Source organism: Cervus canadensis, chromosome 1 (assembly GCF_019320065.1).
Source record: "Cervus canadensis isolate Bull #8, Minnesota chromosome 1, ASM1932006v1, whole genome shotgun sequence".
NCBI classification, from domain to species: domain Eukaryota; kingdom Metazoa; phylum Chordata; class Mammalia; order Artiodactyla; family Cervidae; genus Cervus; species Cervus canadensis.
This window is the reverse complement of record NC_057386.1, coordinates 18,837,827-18,865,612: the sequence shown is the minus strand read 5'-3', so window position 1 is coordinate 18,865,612 and position 27,786 is coordinate 18,837,827. Positions and strand designations below refer to the sequence as shown.

General features: G+C 46.1%; 2 protein-coding genes across 2 annotated transcripts; one reads left to right on the top strand and one right to left on the bottom strand.

The window, feature by feature from the left end:
- Window positions 1-607: 607 nt before the first annotated feature.
- On the bottom strand, window positions 608-13,896 carry DUSP3 (dual specificity phosphatase 3). Its single transcript, XM_043467548.1, has 3 exons — window positions 13,687-13,896; window positions 10,312-10,538; window positions 608-4,311 (listed from the first exon to the last, which is right to left on the bottom strand). The coding sequence occupies exons 1-3, from the start codon at window positions 13,809-13,811 to the stop codon at window positions 4,106-4,108; spliced, it is 558 nt and encodes a 185-aa protein (XP_043323483.1). The 5' UTR covers window positions 13,812-13,896; the 3' UTR covers window positions 608-4,105.
- A 1,448-nt stretch (window positions 13,897-15,344) lies between these two features.
- On the top strand, window positions 15,345-18,753 carry CFAP97D1 (CFAP97 domain containing 1). The gene is made up of 6 exons (XM_043467542.1): window positions 15,345-15,495; window positions 16,046-16,116; window positions 16,379-16,497; window positions 17,446-17,569; window positions 18,078-18,134; window positions 18,635-18,753. The coding sequence occupies exons 1-5, from the start codon at window positions 15,372-15,374 to the stop codon at window positions 18,132-18,134; spliced, it is 495 nt and encodes a 164-aa protein (XP_043323477.1). The 5' UTR covers window positions 15,345-15,371; the 3' UTR covers window positions 18,635-18,753.
- Window positions 18,754-27,786: the final 9,033 nt, after the last annotated feature.

Genomic DNA, 27,786 nt, shown 5'->3' with positions numbered 1-27,786 from the left:
GAGCTAGTCTAATTGCCCCCTGCTGTAGATGGTGAGCTGGAGATCAGAAAGGCTCTTTCTCTGCCCAGGCTCTTTCTGTCTGGAGGAAAGTCACCAAGTTTCTCTCAGTTTTTTATTCAGAGGGGGAAAAAAAGCAATGCTTCTTATAAAAGAGTTAGTGCTAATGGAGGAATTTATAAAACATCTAGGGGCAGGGGATGTTTAGGGACTGCCTGTTTGCAGGATCACTCAACTCCTAAAATGCCACGCAGTCATCTTCATGTGAGGCGACCCTGAGACTCACCCCTATCCCCTTTCTTAGGAACATAAATCTTACCTGCCTCATTGGCAGTAGTGGGCCACTCCAATTAAGAATATTCCAATCAGTTACACAATAATAAAGCTGGAATTTTAAAAAATTAAATAAAAAGATTATTCCTAAGCCAGTAATTTTCTGGTACTGGAGAGATGTTCAATACATACTGCATGAATATAATCATCACAGAACCTATAACTAGATCAGGAGGGTGAATTTTTAAATGATGATCATTAGAAAAAGCAAACATAAAAGCTAAGCATAAAAGTATAACAGAAAATCAACTATGATAAGAAGGACAAAAAAAGACCATTTCTTCATAATATAAGACATTTATTTTGGTTACAGTTTTAGTGTTTTAACACTGATTTGTGATATGACAGACATTAAACTTATTTTTTTTCAAACCAGTTTAATACCTTTCCCTTTTCTGTCCAGAAAATTGATGCTTTCACAATCAAATTACCCTAAAAGCTGACAGCAGGTAAGTTAAGCTTCCAACCAATCTGTTCTCTCAACCGGAGATGGCCTCTCTGTTCCAATCAGGATAAAATCTTGACTTGGAAGGACCATCGTTGTCAGCTCTTCAGTGATTCTTGATGCCGGTTTTATGACAGAAAATTTCCTGTGAGAAAAGCTAACATCTTCATATTTTAAGATCAGTGCTTATTTCGATTAAAACATTAGCATCTTAACATTGTGACACAAAGGCACCAACTTTTTCCCAAGCATCCATCTCCATGGGTGGAACATAGCGCCACCTGCTGGTCATCACGTTGTTACACACCCTATAATTTCCAGGTGGCGGTCCAAGTACATGGGGATTCTTGTAACAACCCTACGGTGTCAGAGACAAAAGGGACCTTAGAGGTCTTCAAGTTTAGTCCCCTTGCTTGAAAAATGGTGACTTCTGCTCTTCGGCTAACTTGGAGTGGCAAAGAAACAGACCAGCCTGTGGAATATGTACTGCTTCAGAACTGAGAAGAAAACCATTTGGTGCTCTCATCTGGTCTAGATGGGGGTCTCCCAGTCAAAGAAAGAGACCAGGTCAGAGGAGGGGATAGAGGCACCCTGAGTTCCTGTTCCATCACTTCCCCGTGGCAGAGGGGGAAGCTGCCAGATGGGCATGTGTTGGCTCTTACACGACAGAAGTTGATTTTGTTTTTACTCAAAGAAGTAGGAGCCACATCTCGTGAAGGAAATATAGGGTTTCTGGGACTAAAGACTATGAAGAAATCCCAAGTTATCAGCAGAAAAGTAGCCCCAAAGTGACAGCAGTAATTCTCCCCATGGCCTTTTCTCCAGCATGTCCCCACAAAGAGGCCTTCAAGAGGTCCTGTCAGCAGACCTAAGTAGCTGAGGCTGTCCCGTGTGAGGACCACTGCCTGGGTGTGGGAGAGGGACCCCAGCCCCAGCTCCTGAGCCTCTTCCGGAAGTGGAGCAGAAAGCTCTGACTTAGGGATGCTATGTGTTTCCAAGAAGAAGAGCCACACATTCTAACCCAACTGGGGACCCACATTTCTTACTTTTCCTGCAGCAGGCCCCCCTCCCCTCCCCCAGCACCATGGCTTGCACTTTTGTCCTCTGGCTACAAAGCTAACTGGCCCTCCTGCACGGGGGCTGGGTCAATAGCATGCACAGCGCACCGAGACCTTCCCGAGGGCTCATTTCTTGAGGAGGAGTGTAGTAGGAGAGGAAGAATTCCGCTTCAGAGAGCAGTCAGCCTGGTTTCACCTCAGCTGTGCCTTTGAGCTGGGCAGCCCTGAGCACCCCACCCCTAATCACTCTGAACCCCAGTCCCTTTTCTTAAAGGTATCAATACATGAATGAGCCCGACGCCAAGTTAATAAGGTTATTGTGAGGATCAAGTTAGATGAAGTGGAAGAGTTATTTGGCCTCTGTGAGGGTCACAGTGGGGAAGAAGGCTGTTTCACTTGGGTGGGTCTATGGGGGCAGCCTGGTATCTGAAAAAGAAGACAGATTCTAGTCTGTTTGGGGCTGCTGCGGTCACAGAGTAAAGGGGACATCCAGGCTGGGCGGTGCTGCTTCTGTCAAGATAGAGATCATTACCCCTGGGTGTTAAGCCCCAAGGCACACCTGCCTCTCCTCCACCTAGCTGGAAGCTTCTGGTCAATTCTCGAAAAGGCACATTTCCCACCTCCACATGGTCAGAACCACTGCCTGAATTGAAACTTAAAACTGAATTTTAAATATTCAACAAAAGTCCCTGATATTTCATTTCAGGTAAGACTCCTTTGCAAATCCTTGCAAGGGATCCTACCACCAAGTCAGGCTTCTGGGAGCTTGACAGACCCACCAGAACAACGCCCTGCGTATATTTGGTGCTCAAGAAAAAAAAAAGTTTAATTCCACAAACTTTTATCAGACATCTATGTGCTAAGCTCCAGGGGGCAGAGCTGAGGACCACCTCTCTGCCGTTAGGGAACCTGAAGACAACGGCACCGCATCGCTTGCCCTGATGACAATCATGCCAAGTGCTAACAAGACTGTGTTCAAAACAAAACTCTATTCTGACAAATGTGTACAGACGTGTCAGTGTGAGTGTTCACGGCTTCCAACATCATCCTAAAAAGTCCTTGCAAAGGCCGTTTCTTTTTGTTTCTTTGCTCTACCATCAATAAAGGTGCCATGTGGATGTTCCGTCATGTTTCCTTTCTGCCTGGCTGAGTCGTTTTTGCTCCCAAGACTCCAGGACCTTTTCTGGCAGCAGAGAGCTGGAAGACCTACCTGTGAGTGGGCAGGGTGTGAGCCTGGGCCCGTTTAACCCCCCGTTTGTCCAGCCACTGGCTATGCTGCTCTCACACACACACACAAAACACATGTGCTATAATTGGCCAATTTCCTCCTCCTGTTCTTGGAATAGCAACTGAGACAAAAAGCAGTGAGCACGAGTGGCTTGGGCTCGCCAACACTATAATTTAGGACAAAACCCTTGTAATTCTCCAAATGGTGGGGTTTTTAAATAGGCTGGACTTCAACACCCTGTTTTCTAAAAAAGAAAAATAAAACTCTGCCTAAGGAACTACTCTTCTAACGGACCAAGGGACTGAGAGCCAAGTATCCCTAAAAGGCGGATTCTGAACTCAAGCCTTCTAAGGAGTCACATTTTTCAAACTATTGATCTAGGAGAGTCCTTCAAGGAGGGGGATGTGCTTGCCCACACAAGGGCCTCGTTGTTTCGGTATCTTTAATCCTAAGGAAATCGTCAAAATGCAGTTACTTGATGAGCGTTTCCACCCACGGACAACTGACCCCAGCCAGCTGCAGACCTCATGACGTGTCTCTGTGAGCAGGGCGCAGACGGCTGTGAGGATAAGGGGGAGACAGACACAGTGGGGGAGAGGGGCCCACATTTGCATAGTTCCTTTACAGAGCCCCCTCAGGAAAGGGCCCAGAGGTGGGGGCTTGGAGTTGGGGGCGGGGGAGGTCGGGAGGGGCCCCCGTGAGCATCTCAGGCCTCACACTTCCACAGACCTCTTGCCCTGGGTCGTCCAGGAGAAGCACGCCTATCACAGGCCTTCGCCCTCTGGGCCCCCACCTCAGGGCGAGGACGTCATAAACTGCAGGCGCAGGACACGCCAGGGAGCAGGATGCCCTCCTCAGCAAGCTTCTTTATGTGCTCCCCAGGGGGAAAGCGGCCCAGGGCCGTGTTGGGACAGACGTGTGGGCAAGTGCCTGGTGATGCTGGGAGCAGGGTACACTGTGTTTCCTAAACATGGCAGCCTGTGACGTCACAACCAGGGACCCCCTCCCCCGCCTGACCTCTAGAGAAGAGGCAGTGGGGGCGCCCTAGAGTTTCAATTTTCCCTCCTTGACGAGTCTGTCATTGAGCTGGCAGAGCTGGGCCAGGAAACCGTCGTTGGGGCCGATCTCACGGTTCTGCCTGACGATGCTCAGGGCGGACTTGACATCCATCTTCTGACGCATCATGAGGTACGCGATGACGAGGGTCGGGGAGCGGCTGTAACCCTCACGGCAGTGGACAAGCACTCGGCCTGTGAGAGAAGGGGACGCGGTGAGCTGGGGCTGGCCCGCCACACCTCAACTCCAGTCAAAACTCCTCCCAGGAAATGCACATGCAAATGACACTGCCAGGCCACCCTGGGCCCACCAGAATGGCTAAGATAAAAAGATCAATACAAAACACACAAAGCACTGTCGGGGATGTGGAGCATAGCTAGGACTTTGATCTGTGGCTGGGGAAAGTGAAAAAGAAAGTGATAGTCACTCAGTCATGTCCGACTCTTTGTGACCCCACGGACTATTCAGTTCAAGGAATTCTCCAGGCCAGAATACTGGAGTGGGTAGCCATTCCCTTCTCCAGGCGATCTTCCCAACCCAGGGATCAAACCCAGGTCTCCCACATTGCAGGCGGATTCTTTACCAACTGAGCCACCAGGGAAGCCCAAGAGTACTGGAGTGGGTAGACTATCCCTTCTCCAACAGATCTTCTCGACCCAGGAATTGAACCAGGGTCTCCTGCATTGCAGGTGGATTCTTTACCAGCTGAGCTACCGTGGTTGGGGGAGGGGATGTAAATTGGCACACAGCTTCAGGAAACCACGTGGTGGAATCTACTCAAGCTGACCACGTGCATCCCCCAGGGCCTGGCAATTCTATCCCAGACCCACACCAGATAGGACTGCATACACGTCTGCTAAAAAGAATCCCACCAGGACGTCATAGGCAGCACTGGTCACAACAGCCCCAAACTGGAAACTCCCAAAGGCCCATCAACAGAAGAGTAGAAAAATACTACGTCTGAATAGTCTACAACTTCCCAGATACAAAATGGATGAAACACACAAACAGGATGTATATGATCCCACAGAGCAGAAGAGTCAGGGGCATTCCCTGGTGATCCAGTGGTTAGGACACGGAGCTACTACTACACGGGGCACTGGTTCAACCCCTGGTTAGGGAACTAGATCCCATATGCTGCAAGGTGTGGCCAAAGACAAAATCGGGAAAAAAACCAAAAAGGGCCAGCAAAACTGAGCTATGCGGTTAGAAGTTTGGATAGTGATGTGGAGGTGGGAGATGTGATACTGTGAGGAATATGTGGGGATTCTGGGGTGCTGGTCAGGTTTAGTTTCTTGATCTGGGGGTTGGTAGTGAAGGACAGGGAAGTCTGGCATGCTGTCCATGGGGTTGCAAAGAGTCAGACACAACTTAGCAACTGAACAACAAAAACACTGGTGTGTGCAGTGCGCTGATCTACACACTGTGATATGGGCACTAACCTACATGAATTTTCTATCTCAAGCAAAAGCAAAATATGAAAACCACCCAAATGTCCATCAACAGGTAAATGGATAAACAAACTGTGGAACGTCCATCCAACAGAACACTACACAGCATTAAAAAGCCATTCCTGCTACGTGCAATAGCACGGAAGAAACAAAAGAATTATGCTGAGTGAAAGAGACCAGACGGAAAAAGCGTGCATACTGTGCAACTCCATTTACATGAAACTCTACAAAATGTACACTAGTGTCTAGTGATAGAAAGCAGATCAGTGGTTACTTGGGAATGGAGGAGAGAGAGGAGCAGAAGGGAGAGGTCTCAAAGGGACGTGAAGGAAATCTGTGAGGTGATGGACAAACTCACCATCTTGGGTGTAGTTATAGCTTCACAGATGTATACATATGTCAAAACTTACCAAACTCTATTACGTGTAGTTTAGAGAATGTCAATTAATGCCTCAACAAAACCATTTCAAAATAAAAGGACCATGAATGTCAAATACAAACACAGAGAATCAAAACAATGTATGTATGTGTTAGTTCAGCTGTGTTCCACTCTTTGCGACCCCAAGGACTGCAGCCTGCCGGGCTCCTCTATCCATGGAATTCTCCAGGCAAGAATAGTGGAGTGGGTTGCCATGCCCTCCTCCAGGGGATCTTCCTGACCCAGGGATCAAATGTAGGAGACCAGTGTACATTGCAGACAGCTTCTTTATGGTATGAGCCACCAGGGAGACTAAATCTGGCCCCTCCCCCTGCCTCTGACATCATCTCCTTGTTCCCCTCCTCCCTGCAATCCATCCAGCCAGCCCCTTGGCCTGCGAAAAGTGAAAGTCTTAGCTGCTCAGGCCTGTCTGACTCTTTGCGACCCCATGGACTGGAGCCTGCTTGCAACACCTCTTTTCCCAGGGATTTGCTCCAGTGTCCTGAGAAGGTCTTTCCTGCCCACCTTCTAAAGCCACAATCCCACTCTATACCCCGTCATTCCCTTTCTCCCTGCTTTAGTCACCCCCACCCCCTGATGGGCCACACATCTTTTTCACTTGTTTACTGTCATCTCCCCGCAAAATGTAAGCTCCTCGAGGGCAGAGATGCCTATCTGTTTTGCTCCCTGTTGTATCCCCAGCACTGGATGAAGGTAGGAAGGAATGGTCGGGAGAGACCAGAGCATCATCAACAAGGTTCCCCCAACCTTTTATCAAAGTGGGGCGGCCCCTTGAGCAAGAAGCTTTGCCTTCTCTTATCCCTACCCTCTCCTGACACAGAGTGCTCAGTTCAGGTCTTCATCTCTCATCTCTGCCCCTTCACCTCCAAACTGAGCTTTCCCTCCACCCTCATCCTCCACCAACCTACACAACAGCTGGAGGGAGCTTTTTCAAATATAAATGTGACCTGTCCCCATTAGTCGGGTAGCATAGTCACCAAAGTGTTACTTACCAGGCTAACCACCCACGGCCCCGACACCTTTCCAGGCTATTTCTCACCTCTGTCTCTTCGCTCATATTGTTCCTCCTACCTGGAACACCCTCTCCCTCTTGGCAACCTGGCAAACTCCTATTCATCCTTAAGACCCCAGCTCAACTATTTCCCTTGTCAGCATAAGGACTGAGAACCCCAATCCTTGAAGACATGGAAATCTGGGTTTAAATTTTAACTTGCTGTTTGTGATGGTTAAATGTGTCAACTTGGCTTATCTATGACACCCAATTGCTTGGTCAAACACTAGTCTACAAGAGATTTTGTAGATGTAATGAACACCTCCCATCAGTTGACTTTACATAAAGGAGATCACCCTTAATAAGGTGCGTGGACCTCATCCAATAAGTTAAAGATCTTAAGAGCAAAAAACTGAGGTTTCCTGGAGAAGAAAGAATTCTGTCTGCAGAAGTCCTGCCTCAGTTTCCAGCCCGCCTGACAGATTTCAGATTTGCCAGCCCCATGACCATATGAGCCAATCCCTTAAAATAAATAATATATGTATATTCTATTGGTTCTGTTTTCCTGGAGAACCTGGGCCAATACCCTGGTTATCACCCTATGACCCACCTAAGAATACTGTGCCTCAGTTTCCTCATCTGAGCTAATATACCCATGCCCCAAGATGGCTGAAGATTCAGGGAAGAGATATATAAGAGCCTCAGACTAGTGCCTGGCAGACATGAACATTCAATAAATAAATATGAGCCGACACTACGAGCCTTCTGCTGGCACCTGGGGCATCCTCTTCTGTAGCAGTCTAGCCCTTTGTTTCTGCTGGTCACACACAAACCAACCCTCCTCTGCCAGAGTGTGAGTTCCTTAAGGGCAAGGACTACAGAGTATTGACTCTGGATACCCTACAATTCCCAGCATACACTAAGTGTTCAATAAATATTTGCGGATCAGCTGAGTGAATGATTCCCCACCAACACTTCTGCATGGGCATTACTGTGATGGAAACCTGCTAACCCAGAGTCAAAGTCTCTCCTATTCCCATGACCCTAGCCCCAAAACATAACCTTATTTTCCCAATGCTCTCAGGGTAGAAATGGGGGGGTTCTCTACTTCTCTGCCCAGTCAGTCTCTGGCCAATGGACCCAAAGTATTCAGAGTAGGGCTTTCCCTGTTTCCATCCTGGCAATGGGACCCTCTGCAGAGCAGCTGCCTCATTGCCTAGAACCTGGAACAGACTCAGCATGCACAGAACTCAGAGCCAATAAGCAAGGGGAGAGGTCAAAGTCCATCCTTCCAGGCCCCGCCCATACACCACCTCCTCCAGGAAGTCTCCCTTGATCTTCCCAGCTGGAAATGACTGCTTCCTTCTCTGAGGGTCCCTGGCCAATTCCCCCACCCCAAAGTGATGGGCCCCCAGCTCCCTCAAGCCCGGCACAGTGTTGGAGGCCAGTGTATTTCTGTTGGCTCACTTGACCAATCAATCCTATAAGTACTTCCACTAGGCATTAGAACCCATGGAATTTTTTCCTGTCACTGGTTCAGTACTCCAGTGTACCTGCTACACGCCCGATCTATGTCAGGTGCTAGGGAGACAGACAACAGACAGTGGACTCAGACTGCGGGCAGGCTTCATGGATGAATGGACACTACGTCCAGGGCTCAAGCATGAGGCAGGGTCTGCCAGAGGATGGGTCAGGAAGATGCAGAGAGAGCCTTCCAGACAAATGACCCAACCCACATGGGCTAAGGCAGGAGGTCACACAAAGTCAGAGTATGTTCCCAGTTGCATGGAAAGAGGAAACCGTCAGGGAGCTCTAAGTTGCCTGAATGAATGGCCAATGGATATACAGGAAGAGCAAAATCCATCCTCTTAACCGGGCCCCTCATTCTTGTCTACAGCAGAGCTCAGTATAGCTGGAGAGGAGGCATGTGATGTGTACGAGGCTGGGGAGGACCACAGCGGGCCTGATGATAAAGACTGCAGATATCCCAGGCAATCAAACCTCCCTCCTGGGCCCCAATTGTGTGATAACCAGTGGCTTGTAAACTCTGTCCGCTGGAAATCATTGCTGTGGGGAGGCTGCTGGGACAAGTAGCATCAGGGAAGCAGAGACAGGCTAGAATCAGGGGGACAGGGCTGATCATGCCTCAGTGGGAGTCGCTCCCCTTGGCCAGGTTTGGGTCGGGAGGAAGAAAGGGGATGGAGAAAGCGGCAGGAAGGTAAAGGCAGCTGCTGAGAGAATCAAGCTAAAAGCAGAAAGGGCAAGCAGCCCAGCCTGCTCAGCTGCTGTCTGCCCTCTGGCCTTCTAGGATTTCTCTCTGGCATGCCTCACCTGACAGCCAGCACTCCAGCAGTTCTACTTCGGTCCTGCCTTATATTTTGGACCCGCAGGAAGCATTTAAAAACTGGGCCAAAGTTTGCTGACTCCCAGTCTAAGCCAATCAGGGCTGCCCCCTTCCCCTCGCCAGGTAATACATATGACCCAGCTCTCACCAGCGAGGTGAGGGGGACTCCACTGGGTGGTTTCTAGGGACTACTTTATTTGTTCTTAAGAAAAGAGAAGGGGCATCCCTGGTGGTCCAGTGGCTAGGACTCTGTGCTCCCAAAGCAGGGGGTCCAAGTTCCATCCCTGGTCAGGGAACAAGATCCCACATGTTGCAACTAAAGACCCCATGTTTCCGCATAGAAGATTGAAGATCCTACATACTCCAACTATGACCGGGCGAAGGCAAATAAGGAAGTAAATGTTAAAAGAAGAAGAAGAACAGAGAGAAACATGAGGAAGAGATGGTGGCCTCATCTATTGCTGCACTTTATCCTGTCGGGAGGTGGTAACCAGATCTGCCACAGCCGTCTTGGGGTCATCAGAGGAGTCCCAAGCACTGAGGGTGGAAGAAGAGTCCTAAAGCCAGCAGAGAGCTATTGCATCAACCAGCCCTGGAGCTGGTCACCTCAGGATTTCTTATCACAGAAAATAATAAATCTTCACTACTGCAGCTATCTGAATAGGGGAGGGGGGCTGGCAATCAACCCTCAGCCAAAGTCAATGTAAACACAAGGGCCCCGAGGCTGCCATACCTGTGTCACGTGTGGTCACCTAACAGGCAGCCAGGTGAGCAGAGAGAGACCCAAAGCTCTCGGTCATTCACACAAGAGCCAGAAAACATCAGGTTTTCCAAGAAAAGGCCTGTCATGTGCTTGTTTTCTAAAAGAGTCAAGTTCAACCTGCCTCCCAGTAAAGCAACTCAACTCCAATAAAAATTGATTTTAAAAAAAGCTGCCTCCCACCGTTTCCTGGGTGGCAGGTCCCTTACCGTTCTTCTGAGCCAGAGCCTGGTCGATGAAGTCTGCCGCCTTTTCAAAGTAGGCGCTGAGGTTGAACTCCTGTGTGTCATTGGCCTTGATGCCCAGGTAGGTGATGCCGGAGTCCTTGTAGAAGTTGGCATTGGTGTTGACATGCATGAAGGACCTGCCCTCAGCTGCGTTTAGGACATGGGTGATGCCCAGCTTCTGCAGCTTGGGGATGTCTTGAGCCACAGACCTGGACAGGAAACAGCAGCAGGGGAGGATCAACTGACTACCTGGCAGCCCTCAGGGGAGGAAGATGGAGAAGAGAGACCCTAAGCCTCTTGGCTCAGAAAGGAACCTTCTGTGCTCTGGCCCCTGCTGGCTTCTCCAGCCTCAGCTTATGACCCTCTGCCCTCACTCCAGCCAGCTCCAATTACCTGCCACAAATAGCCTGGGTGCTTTCATGCCCACACTGTTCCCACTACCTGGAATGCCCTTCCACCTTCTTCATAAAGGTGCATCCTCTCATATCTCATCTCCCTTGGCAGCATTTCCTGATCTCCCCTTCATCCAGCATCATGCTCTCGATACTGTGGTGGTGGTATCACCAAGAGACTAAAAATGGAGCCAGACTCCAGACAGCCCTGTCACTTACTAAGCTTGAACAAGTCACTTAACCTTTCTATGCCTCAGTTTCCCTGTCTGTAAAATGATGATGATAACAGTACCTACTCCCGGGGCTGTTGTTAGTGTTAAATGAGCTGTTCTATAGACAGTCTGACACCGTGGTCAGGGCCACTACCCTAATGCTTGATTGTGCTTATTTGTTTAGATGTCCAGGCTGTGAGCTCCTGATGGAGGAACCATGTCTGCTTCATGTCCGTATGCCCTGCACGTGCCCTGGTACCTGGAACACACAGTAGGTACTGAAGGAATTTGTGGTGAATCAGTGAAGAATGAAATCAGCACAGCCCAGCAGCCTTCTTCCTTGGATTGTAGAGTGCAGCAGCCCCCTTCCGTCCCCTAGAGGGATCCTTCCTGCCATAGTCCACTAGCCACGTCTCTGAAGCTTTCCTGGGTGAGTAAGCACTTGGGGAGCCAGTGGAGGTTACAAAACATTCAATCTGAATAGTCAAAGGGCTGCTTTATTTCATCTCACAACAACATCCCAATTCAAACGGCAGTTTACACTTTACACAAGGCCTTCTCCTGCGTGATCTTGTTTGCCTGTCACATCAGCCCTGGGAGGAAGGAAGGACAGAGCTTCACCTCTGGCCCGACAGGACAGACGAAGGACGTGCATATGCTCTCAAGGGCTGCTGCATGGCAGGGCTGGGAGGAGGCCTCTTTTCTCCCGACACAAGGCCTGCTCTATCTTCCCCCTCACTCTGCTTCTCATGCCCACATCAACCACAAATCTCGCGAGGCAGAAAACTGGGCTCCTCCAGGTTTCACTCTGCCCTGTGAGCCCTGATCAGGGGCCCTGATTTTGTTAAAGCACTCCTGACTGCAAGGGGTGGGGGAGAAATAGGTACTCAGTCAATCCTCCCTGTGGAGCACTCCCCATACCCCTTGTCTGTGTCAAGGTCAGACTTGCTTAAAAGGCAAGGGATGTGTTTTCTACAGTGGCCATTGGCACGTGCCACCCTGGACCACCACCAGATGTCCACATCTTGTTTTCCACCTTGTAAGTGGTGACAGCTGACTGAGCCAAACTGCCCAAGAGAGCAGGGTTTCCAAGAGTGCCAAGGCCCCTTGCTGCTTGGGTGGATGGAGAGGGGCTTATTCTCAGAACTCGGCAATTCCTGAGGACTCTGGATGAGATTCTGGTACCCTTAGTTAGCTGTCAGGACACTGCACGCAGCTGTAAAGTAGTGGCTCATTAAAAAGGCTCTAAAATAACTAACTTTGAAGAGTCACTGCCATTCATCTTCCTTCTCGAATACTAAGTCAACATTCAACAACTTCACCATCACTACTGTGAATGATGGCTTGTCTGGTGGCTCAGACAGTAAAGAATCTGCCTGCAATGAGGGAGACCCAGGTTCAATTCCTGGGTTGGGAAGATCCTGTGGGGAAGAAGGGCATGGCTACCGACTCCAGCATTCTTGCCTGGGAAATTACATGGACAGAGGAGGCTGGTGGGCGACAGTCCATAGGTGCGCAGAGTCAGACACGACTGAGCAATAAACACACAGTGAATGAACCTTGTTCAGTGCCTGACACCAGTGATGCTCCATATGGTGAATGAGTGATGGATGGATGCGGTTGGCCCCCATGAAACTGGGACCTGCCTTTTAGACCCCCCTAGTTCTGTGATGACCCCCATTTTTGCGGCAGTCCTTGGCAAAGTAAGCATCAGGTCCTAGTCCAGGACCTGGGATACAGACATGAACAAGATATTGACCCTAACCTCACAAGCCCTCACCTGCTCTGGGCCACCATTTCTTCCTGTGAAAAAGGAGAGAACCGGGTTAGACATGCGGTCTCTGGGCCCATGGAGCTTAGGGCCTCAGGGTCTCATGAAAACCCAACCTGCGCCCTCCGGAGGCTACACAGGCATGGGAATCTATTTTTAACTTTTGGCTGAGATTTCAACACCTCTCAGAATGGCTATCACTAGTTCTCTCCTGCTGCTGAGAAATTCTTACTAGTAGTTTGACTATGAGAAAATCGATTTGGTAAGAACTCCTAAGTGATAAATAATAAATGCATTTCCTGGTGGCGAGAAGGTCGGCAGCCTTTGCTAAGTGATGGCTCAGGTCCTCAGGGGTTTTATCATTGGGTCGTTCTAGAATTCTAGGTAAATCAAACCCTAAGTGGAAGATAGGGGGAGGAGCGAGGAAACCTGGGCCCAGATCTCTGAACCCCCAAGTTTGGGATATGTCAATTCTCCGATCTAAGCCTGCCTCGCCGGGAAAATTCCACGCCCGAATTGTGACGTCAGCCCGTTGCCATGGCAGCGAAGGCAGACATTCCGCGGTGACCTCACTGCAGAACCAGGCAGCTGTCACATGACGCGCGGGCCGGAGACCGGTCGGGCGACAGAGGGCCACCTGTTAAGTGAACCTGGTCGCCCCGACACCGCCCAAGGCCGAGTACCTAGAGGGTGGAGGCCTCGGGCAGGACGCCGGCTGCCCGAGCGGCCCCGGGTCTCCACCACCCAGGGAAGGGAAGGACAGAGCGGGGATGGGGCGGGGTCCGGCCCCTCCGCCCCACGCACGAAAGGTGGGCGGTGACTCCAGCCCCCGCCCAGCCCCGGCCCCGGCTTCCGGAGGAGCGACCCCGCCCCGGCTCCCCCCACCCGCGCCGGCCGACGCCCCCACCCCAGCCCTCGGGTGGGCGGGGCGCCCCGGGGAGGGGCTGGAGGGGCGTCTCGGGGCCCGGGAGAGGCGACTCACGCGTTGCCCACGTAGATCCTGGGGGTGACCTCGTTGCAGGGCTGGCTCGGGAGGCTGTAGCAGCCGCTGCCATCCGAGAGCAGGTCGTTGAGATCCTGCACGGAGAGCTCGAACGGGCCCGACATGGCGGCGGCAGGGCCCTGCACGCCCGGGCAGCCGCGAGCGAGGGGAGAGCGGCCGGGTCAGCTGGGCGGGGGCTCCAGAGCTGGGACCCGCCCCGTCCCGCCCCGGAGGCGGGCCCGCAAGGCGCGGGAAGCGGCGAAGCGCGGGCGCCCGGGCGCGCTCAGCTCAGGGAAGTATGCGCGCCGCTTGGCCCCCGGGGGACTCGGGGAAAGACTTCTGGGCCTGAGTCCGCGGCGGAAATGCTGCCACCCTGGAGTTTCCGAGAGTCCTCTTCCCACCCCCCGTTGAGGCATGGACGTTCAGTAACTCCACTGGACTAAATTCAGGGCGCAATAAAAGTTTTTCTTGACCGAGCGTACACCCAAGTGTCGCTTAATTTTCTCTGGATTACAGGGACACCCGGGTTCCGATTGTGAGCTCTGACTGCCTGCTGCGGACTAGCAGCGTGGGCTTCACCCGGGAGCTGGTCAGAAATGCAAAATCTCCGCCCCAGCTCAGACCTGCTAAGTGAGGATGTGCATTTTACAAGCCCGGGATCCCTACGAAGGTTAAAGGCGGAGAAGCCCAACTCGGGGGCACATTTCTTCCTGCCTTCAATGGGAGTCGGCATCGTGCCTAAAGCTTGGGCTCTATGCAGACAAGCATGGCATTCTGGCCCTGGGCAGTGACTTAACCTCTCTGAGCCTGTTTCTGGAAAAAAAAAAAAAAAAGGAGGTAATAAAAGCATCTACCTCCTAGGGCCTTGTGAAGGATTAAATATAACATTCCAGGAAAGCGCCCAACTTTACATAGCGAGCACTAGGGAGGTGTTCTCCCTCTCTTCATCAGCAAACGGTGTAGCGCACCCACTAGGTGCTGCACCTCCTAGAGCAGCTGCCAGCCCACTACAAGCCACATGATGTCAGCAACTCATCATTTACTGAGGTCCCGCTACCAGCAAATGACCATCCTCCTCCACTGGCATGAAAATGGCAGATGTCCCCACCCTCCAAAGAGCAACTGTGGTGCTGGGAATTCAGGAAACCCACATCCCAAGCCCAGTTCTGCCACTAACTTTCTCTAGAGCGGTTTGGTTGTTGCTCAGGACTTCAGTTTCCTCATCTGCAAAATGAAGACATTGAATCAAATTATCATTAAGGATCTTCTATTGATATCTCCCAACAGCTGTAGTCTCACACCTTCAGGGAAACCATTGCAGTGGGGACTAAACTTACAGCCCAAGGTGTATAACCAAGGCTGGTTTTCTCCACTCTCCCACCCCCACCCCTTGCCTTCCCAACCCCTTCCAGACAACACACTTTTTCCTGTTGCCGTTGGTGGCACCTGCATTCCAGGCAGGTGGGAAATCTGAGCCTCAGTCCTCATCTTGACTTGGACCTAGGTTAACTTTCAAAAGAGAAGCCCAGGGACAACCAGGCATGCTCCACTGCCCCTTTCTTCCCTGGGGACCTGTCCCTGATGTCATAACTGGGTAACTATGACAACCCATCATGGACCGCTAAGTACCTCACAGAGGAAGGAGCCTGGGTGCCTCATTTCTGAAGTGAGACTAGGAAGAGAAGATGAACAATTCCCTGGATTATCTGGCATACCCTGTAATTGTCTCTAATCATAGACAGAGTACATCCTTCAGGAAGAAGCTGGATTTTGGCCACTACGCATTTCATAAGAATAGAATACAAATAGGTATGTGGGGCAATTTAAACTGGACACTATGTCTAGGATTCTGAAAGGGCTCACCTTAGAGATATTGATGGTAAACCAGAGCAGTACACAGCTTTGCAATGATATGGCCTTATCTGCTGAGTCTGGTCAAGAGGGCATTAGCGTCAGTGACAAAATTTATCTTCCACCAGGGAGTTCCTTTGATGGAAACACTCATTTAAGCACTTTAAAGCCAAAAATCTAGACAGAGGATGAGACTGCAGCATCCAGTAGCCAGGCTAGTCATATTGGGAAGGGGCAGGAGAAAGTCTCTTTCATTAGCTTCAAGGAACATTTATGTCTGTAAATTTTATTTTTCTCAGCCCTCATCATGCTTTCATGTCTGCTCAAAACTCTTCAAAAGATGCCAGTTTGAGAAAGTCAACTAAACCAGAATCCCTGAACTGAACTGGTTCAGAATTCAAACTTGTAATGTTTTAATCAGTGTCATTGTGTAGAATGTGAGCAGAGTCTCTAAGGCTACCAAGAGGATACCTGTGATATAACATTTCTCTCTTTCCTTCCTCTCCAGTGAAGCCTACTGTTGATACCAAACCTCCAGCAGCGCACACACATCACATTTTAAAATTGAGCAAACTGCAGGTATTTGTTCTTGCCATCTGCAGATGTACCTTATCTATGTCCCAAAGAGGTCCAGTTTCCCAGAGCCTTCTAAATACCCACCACTCCCTCCTCCTCTCCATACACCACCCCTGGATTCCTCAGCCCTGCTCCCAGTTTCCACTGTGGCCCCCAGTTTGCCCCTTTCCCATAATCCCACAGGAGGGGGATGCTCAACCATTGTGAGAGGGAGCATCATGTAGCAGTGATGATGTCACCATGGTGGGGTGGGGTTTCTCACCAGGGTGAACAAAAGAGAATCGACAAAATTGAATACGAAAACAAGCAACTGTGTCAAAAAATCGCCAATGCCCACCGAGGCCCCGCCAAGGTGGATTGCTGGAACGAATATTTTTCCAAGAGGTAGTATTATTTCTCTTCATTTCATTTTCTGAAAGTCAAAACTGACTTCCCCCTTGTTGGGTTTTAATACTAGAGGCATACTTAAGGAAAGTTATCCTGAGGGATAACCAAAGAGACCATGTTAAGGAGAAAGAAAACCACCCCAAATAAGAGCCTTTCTCTAACGTTGAAGAGCTAACTTTTCTTCCCTAAGAGACTCTTTGGAGTCCTATTTAGAGTTTGTCACAGGAAAGCACTTTTGTAAAATGGTGATGATAACTGGGATTTTAATATAGCATTCTTAAAATTGTTTCTGCAAATATTTGCTGAGCAACTACTATGTGCTGAGCACCAGGAATACAGAGGTGAAATGAGATATATATTTCCTAACCTCAAAAAACACAAGGTCAGAGAGAGGGGACATTTATGCAAATAATTACGCAGTATGATCAGGGCTACAAAAGGAGTGTATGCAAGGAAAGATGAGTTTTTGAGTATCTCTGTGTGTAAGTGTGTAGGGGAGAGTGTCAAGATGTCTTTCCTGATCCTTGTGTATTTAAAACTGGGTTGAAAGCTGAGGGGAGTAAGAACCAAGACTATTACCAGCTATTTGTGATTTCTGGGTAGACAAGACCTGCATCACCTAAACCAGAGACTCTCAATCCTGGTTTCATATAATAATGCCTGGGGAGCTATTGCAAAATGCTAATCCCCAAGCTCCATCCCAGACCAGTAAAGTAGAATCTTCTAGTAGGCTGCAGGGCTGAGAACCACTGGCCTTAACCTAAAAAAGCTTTGCATATTTCCCAGAATACAGTCTGGTTCAATAGGTTCTCAGGGCTCCATGAAACAGCAGGCTCCTGTACGCAGGCAGCCTGAATTTCTGACATCATAACTTCATCTTCCCCACTCCAATCTGGAAGGAGAATTTTATTCTTCACCTATCCTAGGATTTTTTTTTTTTTCCAGCTTAAACAGAGAAACAAGGAACCGGGAGCTAGTGAGAATCACTGTGGAAAACCAGGGCATTCTGAAGAGGCTTGGTGATCGCAAACCACACTATGACCGCAAGTCGTCAGAGTTAGATTGGCAGGCACGTGGGTACTCTGTGATAGTTTTATTCACTCACAGAATCTGGCTGTGTTCAGAGGAGAGTCAATCTCAGGAGAGACCCCTGATTGTTGGAGGACAAAATCATGAGGAATGTAACAATCTGTAAAAGAAAAACTGCCCAGAGCCTACAAATCTAACAACAGGAGCAAACCTTTCACCAGCTAAGGACATCTCCTTGGTAGCAAAGCCATTATGTGACAGCTTCAGAAAATATCTGGTAACATCTTCCCTCATCCCTTAATTCATTTAGGTTGAATGAGCAAGCAAAGAAGATGAAGAGTATACAATTCAGTATGTGGTTGATTTGTTTCATGTAGGGACAATCCTGTAAGAGGGGGAAAAAAGCCATCTGGAGTGTTTTTATAAACTTCCACTCTCTGGCTTTGGTCTGTAAGCCTTTTCTAAGCCCCATAGGATTTAGAACCTCAACTTTCACACCAGCACCTGGGCACTGACATAAATCTTTCTGATTTTTTTTTTCCTTCAAGAATTCAAGACGCTATATCAGAAATACAACCAGATATCTTCTCTCCCGAGATAAATAGGTATGTCTTCACATGGCTGCCCTTTATCAGAGAACATGGTGATCACAGTTGATGCCAAAGCCCTAAAATCCATGTAGATGAAGAACAAGGGGCCCAACCAAGGGGCGAATTTTGCTCTTCTGTAATGTTGATTGGCCATCCATGCGGGGACTAGAGTTCCGTCTTTGTTTCCTCTCTCCATATAAGTAGGAAATGACTGCCTTTTGTCACCAGCTTTGAGGCTTTATGTGAGTCTAAGGGGAAGTGATTTGTTTCAGTAAGACATAAACAGGAGGTCTTTAATGTTATGCTGAAGTTACATTACGGGTCTCTGTCACTGTTCAAAAGTACTATTCTGTAGGCATTTTGTATTATTTCATATTATTAGTAATGACTTAAGTTTCCCTGCCCTGTCGCTGCCCCTAGGGAGAAGGATAAATGGACATTCGGGCTTTTCAAAGAATAATTCTGTATAATTGATGGCTCTCCATTTCTCTCCCTCTCCTCTCCTTGAATGCAAGGTTACTCACCATGGATAAAACAAGAGAAGGCCCTAGGATTTCTTAGCTGCTTAGGATTTCAAGGCACTCCTAAGTGGCTGAATGCTCAATCTTAGGATGCTACAATAAAGCTTGGAACATAAAATGAGTAAGTTACATGTAAAATACCCAAAGGCATTAAGTTCCATCCCCACATGGAGACAGAATGGAGCAGGCAGAAGGAAAGATCCAACAAGCACTTTTATTGGGGGCTATGAAAAGTCTTAATGAGACAGAGAAAGTGACAGCTTTCACCAGCATACACCATTACCACCACCCCAAGCAGGAAGAATAGGTTGGGTGAGATGATTCAGTCACAAGCTCAGTTCTGTGGAAATGGAAAACAAAAAGCACATGAGGAAATTAAAGTTCAGACAACACAGAGAAAAAACACCATTAGTTTCTCTGTGAATACCCAGGATTGGAAAAGAATGCTTCAGTGAGATTTTCATGGACTCTGTTCATTTGTAGGGAGAAGCAAGATTGAAAATGTCAAAAATATCTCAAAACACATGACAAGACAATGTTGCATGGCTTCTGGGATTGGTTATGCTGGTTTTGAGCCTTTTTAAACGTTTTATTTTGAAGGAGAGGAGATCTTATATGTTCTTACTAGAAATAAATGTTTTATTTCAAAATAGATTTACAGGAAGTTACAAATAAATGTATGGTGAGGCCTCCTGCACCCTTCACCCAGCTTCCCCCAATGTTAACATCTTATGTAAATATGTTACGGTGTCTCTCCAGGAAAGTTGACATTGGTACAATCTATAGAGCATACACAAATTTCACCACTTATACATGCACTCATTTGTGTGTGTGTGTATAACTGTTTTTATCACATGTGTGGTTTTGTATTAATACAAACACTTTCAAGACAATTAACTGTACCATTATGGAAAATACTGTATCACCCCTTTTGGCCACGGCCAGCCTCTTCCTCCCAGCCCTAAACCCTGGCAATTACTAATATGTTTTCCATCTCTATAAATATGCTATTTCATGAGTGTTACATAAATGGAATCATGCAGTATGTAATCATTCTTTTCAGATTTTTTTCCCACTCCATATAATTTCCTTGAGGTTCATCCAGGTTGCATGTGTTGATAATTTATTCCTTTTTATTGCTGAATGGTATTCCATGCGATGAATGTACCACAGTTTATTTAACCATTTACCCATTGCAGGATATTTGGGTAAATTCTAATTTTCTGACTATTGTGAATAAAGCTGCTATCCACTATTATGCACAAGTTTCTGCATGAAAATAAGTTTGATTTCTCTGGGATAAATGCCTAACAGTGTACTTATGGGATTATATGATAAGTCCATTGTAAGAGAAATTACAAAACCATTTTCAGAGTGGTTATACCATTTATATTCCCACCAGCAATGAGTAAGCCAGTTTTTTCATATCCTCATCAGCATTTGATGTTATCACCATTTTTAGTTTTGGGCATTGTAACATGTGCAGTAACATCTCATGTGGTTTTAACTTGCATTTTTCTAATAATTAATGAAGTTGAACATCTTTCATATGTTTATTTGCTATCTGCATATGCTCTTTGGTGAAATATTGGTACATTTGCCCATTTTCTAATTGTATTGCTCTCTTCAATATTGAATTTTGAGATTTCTTTACACATTCTACATTCAAGTCCTTGGTGTTGGATATGTGATCTGCAAAATATTTTCTCTGTAATTTGTCTTTTCATCTTTCACAGTGTAAAGCATTTAAATTTTGATGTCGTTCAATTCATCAATGATGAGCTTGTTCTGTATCTTGACTCTGTTATGCCCATCTCCTGGCTGTGATACTGTGTGTAGTTTTGCCAAGTGCTACCACGGGGAAACTGAGTAAATGGTACACAGGGTCTCTGTATTATTTCTTTCACACATGTCAATGTATAATTACCTTAAAATAAAAAGTTTAAAGAAAAAAATCAGTGTGTACAAATACAAATTCAATTTTAAACTGATTCCAGGTCATCTTATTTTAAGGAGCCATCCTTCTAGACATCCTGGTGAGAAGCCTGGCGGTCATCCTTTACTCCCTCTTTCATCCCTTCCTCTTCCCTGCATATTTTAAATCTACCCATCCTCTCAGTCTTTGTATGTACTACTGCCCATTTCAGGCATTTGTGATTTACAACTGGTATTATTAATGGGAAAATATGCCCGTATCACTTTCTAGCTTCACACCTTCAATGATTTGCCATTCCTTCCAGAATGAGCCACACGTTTCAATGTGGCATACACAATATGGGCCCCCCAAAATCTTGTTCCTTCTGTCTCAGAAGCCTCTATCAACAGGAATCTTTATTTCAAGCAACGTAAATTGACTTTGTCTGATTTTAGTGAAAAAAAATGTATAATTTACTGAACGAAATAGCTAACAGTATTTGCTAGAAAACTGCAGGACCCAGCTTCAAGCGGCACATTCGAGGAACAATGCCCCAAGTCTTGCTGTAGAATTGGCCTGTGGTGCTGTAGCTCACACAGTTGCCCCTGTTCTACCTGGAATGGAACTGGATCTTCCTGACCTGCTGAGTTTTCATTGATCTGAAGTCTGTGTCACTAGCTCTCAATTCCAAGTCAGTGAAGGTGTATCTGATTGGTGTAACTTAGATCATATGTACCCATTCCTTATCTGCAAGGGAGGTTGGAAGAGTATTTGCATTTTTCCAATTCTGAACATGGGTTCCTCTTCTCATTCTCACCAGAATAGGGAATTTTCCCTTAGTTACAAGAAGGTTCAGATACTAGAATTTCACAAAAATGATAAATGCCTGCAACCTTACGTCTCATCATTCCTTGCCTTTTTCAACTAACAGAAGACATGTTTTCTTCTCATCCCATTCATCTGTTTTCCCCTCTAGCCAGAAAATCCATAGTTCTATGTCTTTATCTGGACAACACCTATATATTATTTATACAAGAGAGTGGTCCATTCTCTAGGAAGTTTCCATGAACTGTAAAGGTTATATCAGGTATTCTTTCAAATGATTTGTAGATTTTCCTGTTGTCTTTCTGTGACTGAATTTGAGTCCATTATGGTCAGAGGACATACCCTATATTTCCAATTCTTCTAAATTTATAAATATGGCCTACCTAGGTGAATATTTCATGGGCATTTGAAAAGAACGTATATTGTGCTGCCATTGAGGGGAGTGTTTTATAAATGTCCATTAGATCCTCTTAGTTGATGGTGTTCAGTTCTTTTATGCCCTGGATAACTTTCTGTTCTAATTCTATCAGTTGCTGAGAGTAGAGTGTTGAATCCCCCAATTATATCTGTACAGTTGTCTATTTCTTCTTTTAGCTCTGTCATGGTTTTTTTTTTTTTTTTTTTCTCCTTTTGGGCTGCACTGGGTCTTCACTGCAGTACATGTGGGCTTTCTTTGTTGTGTGAGGGTTTCTCTTGCCACAGTGTGTGGGCTAAGTTGCCCTGCAGCATGTGGGATCTTAGTTCTCTGACCAGGGATCGAACCCATGTCCCCTGCACTGGAAGGTGGATTCTTAACCACTAGACCACCAGGGAAGTCCTTAGCTCTGTCAGTTTTTGCTTCATGTGTTTGAAAGCTGTGGTGTTTGTTGCATGCACATTTAGGATTGCTCTATCTACTTGGTGGAGTGATCCTTTTACCATTATATAATGTTCTTCTTTGTCCCTAGTAATTTTCTTTCTCTGAAGTCTACTTTATCTGATAATAATACAGCCTTTTTAAATTATGCTTTTAAAAAAATTGTTTGCATAGTGTATGTTTCCATTCTTTCCAACTACTTTTGTATACTTGTAGATGACATATAGTTGGGTCATTTTTTTTTTTTTTTAATTTTTGGCTGCTCTGGGTCTTCCTTGCTTTGTGCAGGCTTTCTCTAGTTGCTTTCTCTAAAGCAGAGGCTACTCTTTGTCATGGTGCAAGGGCTTTTCATTGTGGTGTCTTCTCTTGTTGTGGGTCCCAGGCTCTAGGCGTGGAGCTTCAGTAGTTGAGGCTCCTAGACTTTGGATTTCCAGCTCAGCAGTTGTGGTGCATGGGTTTAGTTGCTCCACAGCATGTGGAATCTTCCTGGGCCAGGGATTGAACCTGTGTCCCCTGCATTGGCAGGTGGATTCTTATCCATTGCACCACCAGGGAAGTTCAGGTCGTGGTTTTTTTTAATCCACTCTGCCAATATCTTCCTCACTTTTAGAATATAATTATCTTATGTATTTCCTCTATATACACTGAACACTGTATCAGATGGTGACATGACTTTTGTTATCCAGAAAATACAGATAAAGAAGCTCAAGAGGTGAAGAATAACCTATTTACTTCTAGTTTTACATATTCAGTTGATTTTTTTCCTTTCTGAATGTCCCAGCCTTCTGCCATTCTGTTAATCATTCTTTAAGGGTTGGTCTCAAGAAATTCTGTTAGTTTCCCTTTACTGGAGAATGTCTTTATTTCCTCTTCATTCCTGAGGGATAGTTTCATCACATTTAGGATTCAAGGGTGAGAGTCTTTGCTGTCAGCACTTGATAAATGTCATGTCACCTTTTCGGGCCCGCACAGTTTCCTTTAAAGTAATGTTAAAATAGAATTTGCATTGGTGTTCCTTCCTGTTGTTTCTCCCTGTTCTTAAGTTCTGGGGTTTTTTTTTTTCAGTCTTCAGTTTTCAGGAGATTAATTATGATGTATCTTGGTATGGATTTCTTTGAGCTTATCCTATTTTGAGCGTATCAGGTTCTTGAATCTGTAGATTTATGTCTTTCACCAAACTGGGGGAATTTCTGGCTATTATTTCTTTGAGTACTTTCTGGCACCAAAGTGCCTCCTCTCCTTATGGGACTCTGATGATACAAGTCTTAACTCTTTTGTCTGTAAGGCTTTTTTCCAGTTATTTGCTCACATTGCATAAATTTTATTGATCTGTCCTCAAGTACCCTGATTTGATCTTCTGTCACTTCTACTCTACTGCTGAGTCCATCTGAGTTTTCAATTTTTCAATAACTTCATGTTTATATCATTTCTATATAGTTATTTTTCATAACTTCTATTTCTTTGTAAGATTTTCTGTTTTTAAAATTCTTTCTAGAGAGAATTTGTTATTGTTAAAGCATTTTTATTACAATTGCTTTAAATTCTTATCAGATAAATTCCAACATCTGAATCATATCATACTGGTATTGGTTGATTTTTTTTTTTTCTTATTTAGATTGGGGTTTTCTTGGTTTGTATTATGATGAGTAATATCTCATCACATTTCTCTCTCGTATCCTGGATATTTGGGTGATTGTCTTAGGGGTCTCTTAATCCTATTTAAATCTTCTATTATAGCAGAGAGTAGTCCAGTTTAGGTGTTGGTATAAATTTCTGCTTCTTTTATGTGTCTTATTTTCAATGAAGTATGGTTTTCTGAGCCTCTGCAATACTATTCTCGTCTGCTTGTTCTTTGGGTACTGCCAGGACTCCCACTCAGTCCCTTCTGGTGTCTTCTGCAGTGTGGGAATGTGCTTCCCTGGGCTGCAGTGCTGCTGGGCTACCTTCTGGAGAGGGGTGGGCAGACACTGCTGGGCCTGGGTCTCCTTTTGTCACTGGGTGGAAGGCAGGGAGACATAAGGCTTCACTCCTGCTATGAATGAACTGGGCCACCTGCTGGTACCCTGGTGTGGAGCTAGGGCTTGGGCTCCCCGGTAGGTCTCTTCCAGGCTTCTTTCCTCTTTCCTGTCCTTTGGCAGAAAAAGCAAACTTTTCTTTCTTTCTTCCTACCTCACTCCCCCCCTTCTTTCTCTTCCTTCCTTCCTCCGTTTCTTTCACTCTTTTTCCTTCCCTGTCTCTGCTATTGGTGGTTCTGGGTTGTAGGCCTTTCCATGTCTCAGTTGGGTGTGGGAGATGAAAAGAAAGCCCAGGAAAGTCACCACATTGTTGTTCCTCAAATCCTGAGTTTCTCTACTCAACCCATTTTCTTTCCATCTTTCAGAGTCCTTTTATCATTGTCTTTTTAATAAATTCCTAAGGTTTTAAGTTGTATTTGGAGTTGTGGTGGTGGTGTGCACACACATGTCTGTGCTCAGTAGTGTCCAACTCTGCAACCCCATGGAATATAGCATGCCAGGCTCCTCTGTCCATGGAATTTTCCAGGCAAGAATGCTGGAATGGGTTGCCATTTCCTCCTTCAAGGGATCTTCCCAACCCAGGGATCAGACCCAAGTCTCTTGTGTCTCCTGCATTGGCAAGTGGGTTCTTTACCACTGCCACCTGGGAAGCCATTTAGAGTTGAAAGTGAAAGTGAAAGTTGCTCAGTCATGTCCAGCTCTTTGCAACCCCATGGACTAAATAGTCCATGAATTCTCCAGGCTTAAATACTGGAGTGGGTAGCCACTCCCTGCTCCAGGGGATCTTCCCAACCCAGAAACTGAAACCAGGTCTCCTGCATTGCAGGCAGATTCTTTACCAGCTGAGTCACAGGGAAGCCCAAGAATACTGGAGTGGGTAGCCTATCTCTTCTTCCAGATCCAGGAATTGAACCAGGGTCTCCTGCATTGCAGATGGATTCTTTACCAATTGAGCTACCAGGGAAGCCAGATTTAGAGTTGAGGAGGAGGGAAAAAATGACTCTACATCATCTTGCTCTGAAACCATAAGCCTGACTTTTAAAGGAAGCAGTGTTTGAGACTGTATTCAGAGGACAGGAAAAAAAATAGACTCATATTGACTCCACCAGATAGAGAAATGCTGCTTATTGTTTCTGAACTATATGATTCAAGAGGGCTTTGTGCATATGTTGGTCAGTAGTTAATAAAAAGTCAACAAATGCTTTCTTTTTTTTTTGACACGTGATCCTGTGATTGGTGGCATAAATGATGTAACTCTGGATAAGTGGATGTAAAACTGTGATGAGTCACATGTTTTAAAGCATGTATGTATTCAATGGTAAAAGCACAATTGGCCAGTGTTTAACATAGCTAAGCATTGTCTGTGAAGGACAGATGGTTGTAATTTTTAAAAATCCACTTCCTGCAGGGAGTGGAGTAGATGACAGAGAAGGTTAAAATTGCTGGATCAAGGATGGCAAACAAGATTAATTCACTTGCCGGTTCTGCTCAATTGAGACCAGATACTATATTCTGAAATATCCAAAAGCAATATCTACATTAAGCAAGGGAGTGCTGTGATGAATTAGTGATGTCTGCCATGGGTGTAAGAGTGGGTGGTGGCAGCTTATTGGCCCTACCCGTCTAACATCCTTAACCTAGAAAAAAGCCCTCCAGAGCTCACCATCTTCTCTCTGGTTGGAGACACAAGCAGAGACCTTACCAGCCATTGAGGGCCCAAGTGGGAGAAAAGGGACATATTGAGAGGTATAAAATAAGTAGATTACTTGGTGTGAGACCCAGAAAGACAAACACGCAAAAATTTTGCCCAGAGGCTCGGAACATATGTGCTACTGGCTAGAATGGGACTAGGAACTGAATTTATATATATTCCACCAATATATATTTGTAAACAGGTTTGCATTTTTTTTTTTTAAAACAAGAGTTTTATTTTTACGAACAGCAAAAGCACTTTACAAATGACCTGTCTCTGGGGCCCTATCCATTCTACTCTCACACATTTTGTAGCAGCCAAACAGCTGTCAACACAGTTTGCCTTCGGGGTAAGGAGGTTGCCTAGACAGAAAATAAAGCAGGCATCACAATTTAATGCCTTGCTTCACAATACACATGAAGAGAAAGATGAAGAGATGAAATAGTCATCTGACAATCATTAAGAAAATATTAAAAATAAGAAAATGCTGAGTTGTTTGAAATTTTTAAAAAAAATCTGTTATTCAACCATTGTGCTCCTACAATGGGGGAAAACCACCCAGTTGGGCCCTGCTAAGAGTTGGTTAGGATCTCCACCAAGGGGCCACCCTGGAGGACTTTTCAAGAGTAATTTTGACTTACATGTTTTTTGCCTGAGGGCTGATTTTAATCCTTCTCTCCTGTATAATGGGGCTTCCCTGGTGGCTCAGAGGTAAAGAATCAGCCTGTGATGTGGGAGAAGAGTTTGATCCTTGGGTCAGAAGAGTCCCTGGAGAAGGGAATGGCTACCCACTTCAGTATTCTTGCCTGGAGAATTCCATGGACAGAGGAACCTGGGGGGCTACAGTCCGTGGGGTCACAAAGAGTCGGACATGACTAAGCAACTAACATGTTCACTTTTTTCTTTCTCCTGTATAATATACACAACTTGGTATGTGCCACTCAGCTTCAAAGAGCAGCTGCCTTTCCCATCTGGTTCTATGTGGAACAGCTAAGACTAATATAACTTGGTAAGAATCCAGTACTTTGTAAATACAAAGAGGTCCTCATCCTTTTGCTAGAAAGGTTTGAAGAATGTGATCCTGTTCTGTGGACCTACTAGGTTCATGAGCTATGTGGGTTGACCAAAAAGTTCGTTTGGGTTTTTCTGCAACATTGTAATGGAAAAACCTGAACCAACATTTTGGCCAATCCAATAGAAAGTGGAAAAGGTATCCTTGTGTAAGAAGGCAAAATGGAAATTTCTAAACAGGCAGCAGATCTTCTCCTTGGTGCTTTGCACTTTACCTCGTCTCCTTTCTCATGAGGAAGAGCTCTTTCAAGAGCTGTAAGCAGCCTCTTTCCAGTCTTGGAAGTTGCAGCCATATTGCATATTATTGTAAATTCTAGCTGAGAGCACATTCCTCACTTCTGAGTCAATGGCTTAACAGGGAGCCTCAGTTATGGGGCCACAAAAGAGAGGCAGTATATAGTGATTAATGACCATCATTGGTATTAGAGTTGGACTCTAATATTATGGCTCTGCCATTTTTTAAAGCTGTGTGAACTTGAACACATTATTTAAACTTTCTTAGCCTTGTTTTTCTCATTTGTATAATAGGGATGATAAGAATCCTACATCAAGGAATTCCCTGGCAGTCCAGTGGTTAGGACTCTCACTGCCAATGGTACTGGTTCAATCCCTGGTTGGGGAACTAAGATCCCACAAGCAATGCTGTGTGGCCAAAAAGAAAAAGAATACTACATCATAGGCTTGGTGCATTACCTACAAAGGTAAAGGCCTTAGCGTAGACTCCTGGCACAAAATAAAGGTTTATATACATTGGCTATTAAAAAGAAAATT

Coding starts and splice junctions, on each gene's coding strand:
- DUSP3 (XM_043467548.1), bottom strand. CDS start 13,811: ATGTCGGGCCCGTTCGAGCTCTCCGTGCAGGATCTCAACGACCTGCTC. Junction 10,539..13,686: donor AGGATCTACGTGGGCAACGC/GTGAGTCGCCTC, acceptor TTTCCTGTCCAG/GTCTGTGGCTCAAGACATCC. Junction 4,312..10,311: donor GGCTCTGGCTCAGAAGAACG/GTAAGGGACCTG, acceptor CTTCTCTCACAG/GCCGAGTGCTTGTCCACTGC.
- CFAP97D1 (XM_043467542.1), top strand. CDS start 15,372: ATGAACAATTCCCTGGATTATCTGGCATACCCTGTAATTGTCTCTAAT. Junction 15,496..16,045: donor TAAGAATAGAATACAAATAG/GTATGTGGGGCA, acceptor CTTCCTCTCCAG/TGAAGCCTACTGTTGATACC. Junction 16,498..17,445: donor AACGAATATTTTTCCAAGAG/GTAGTATTATTT, acceptor TTTTTTTTCCAG/CTTAAACAGAGAAACAAGGA.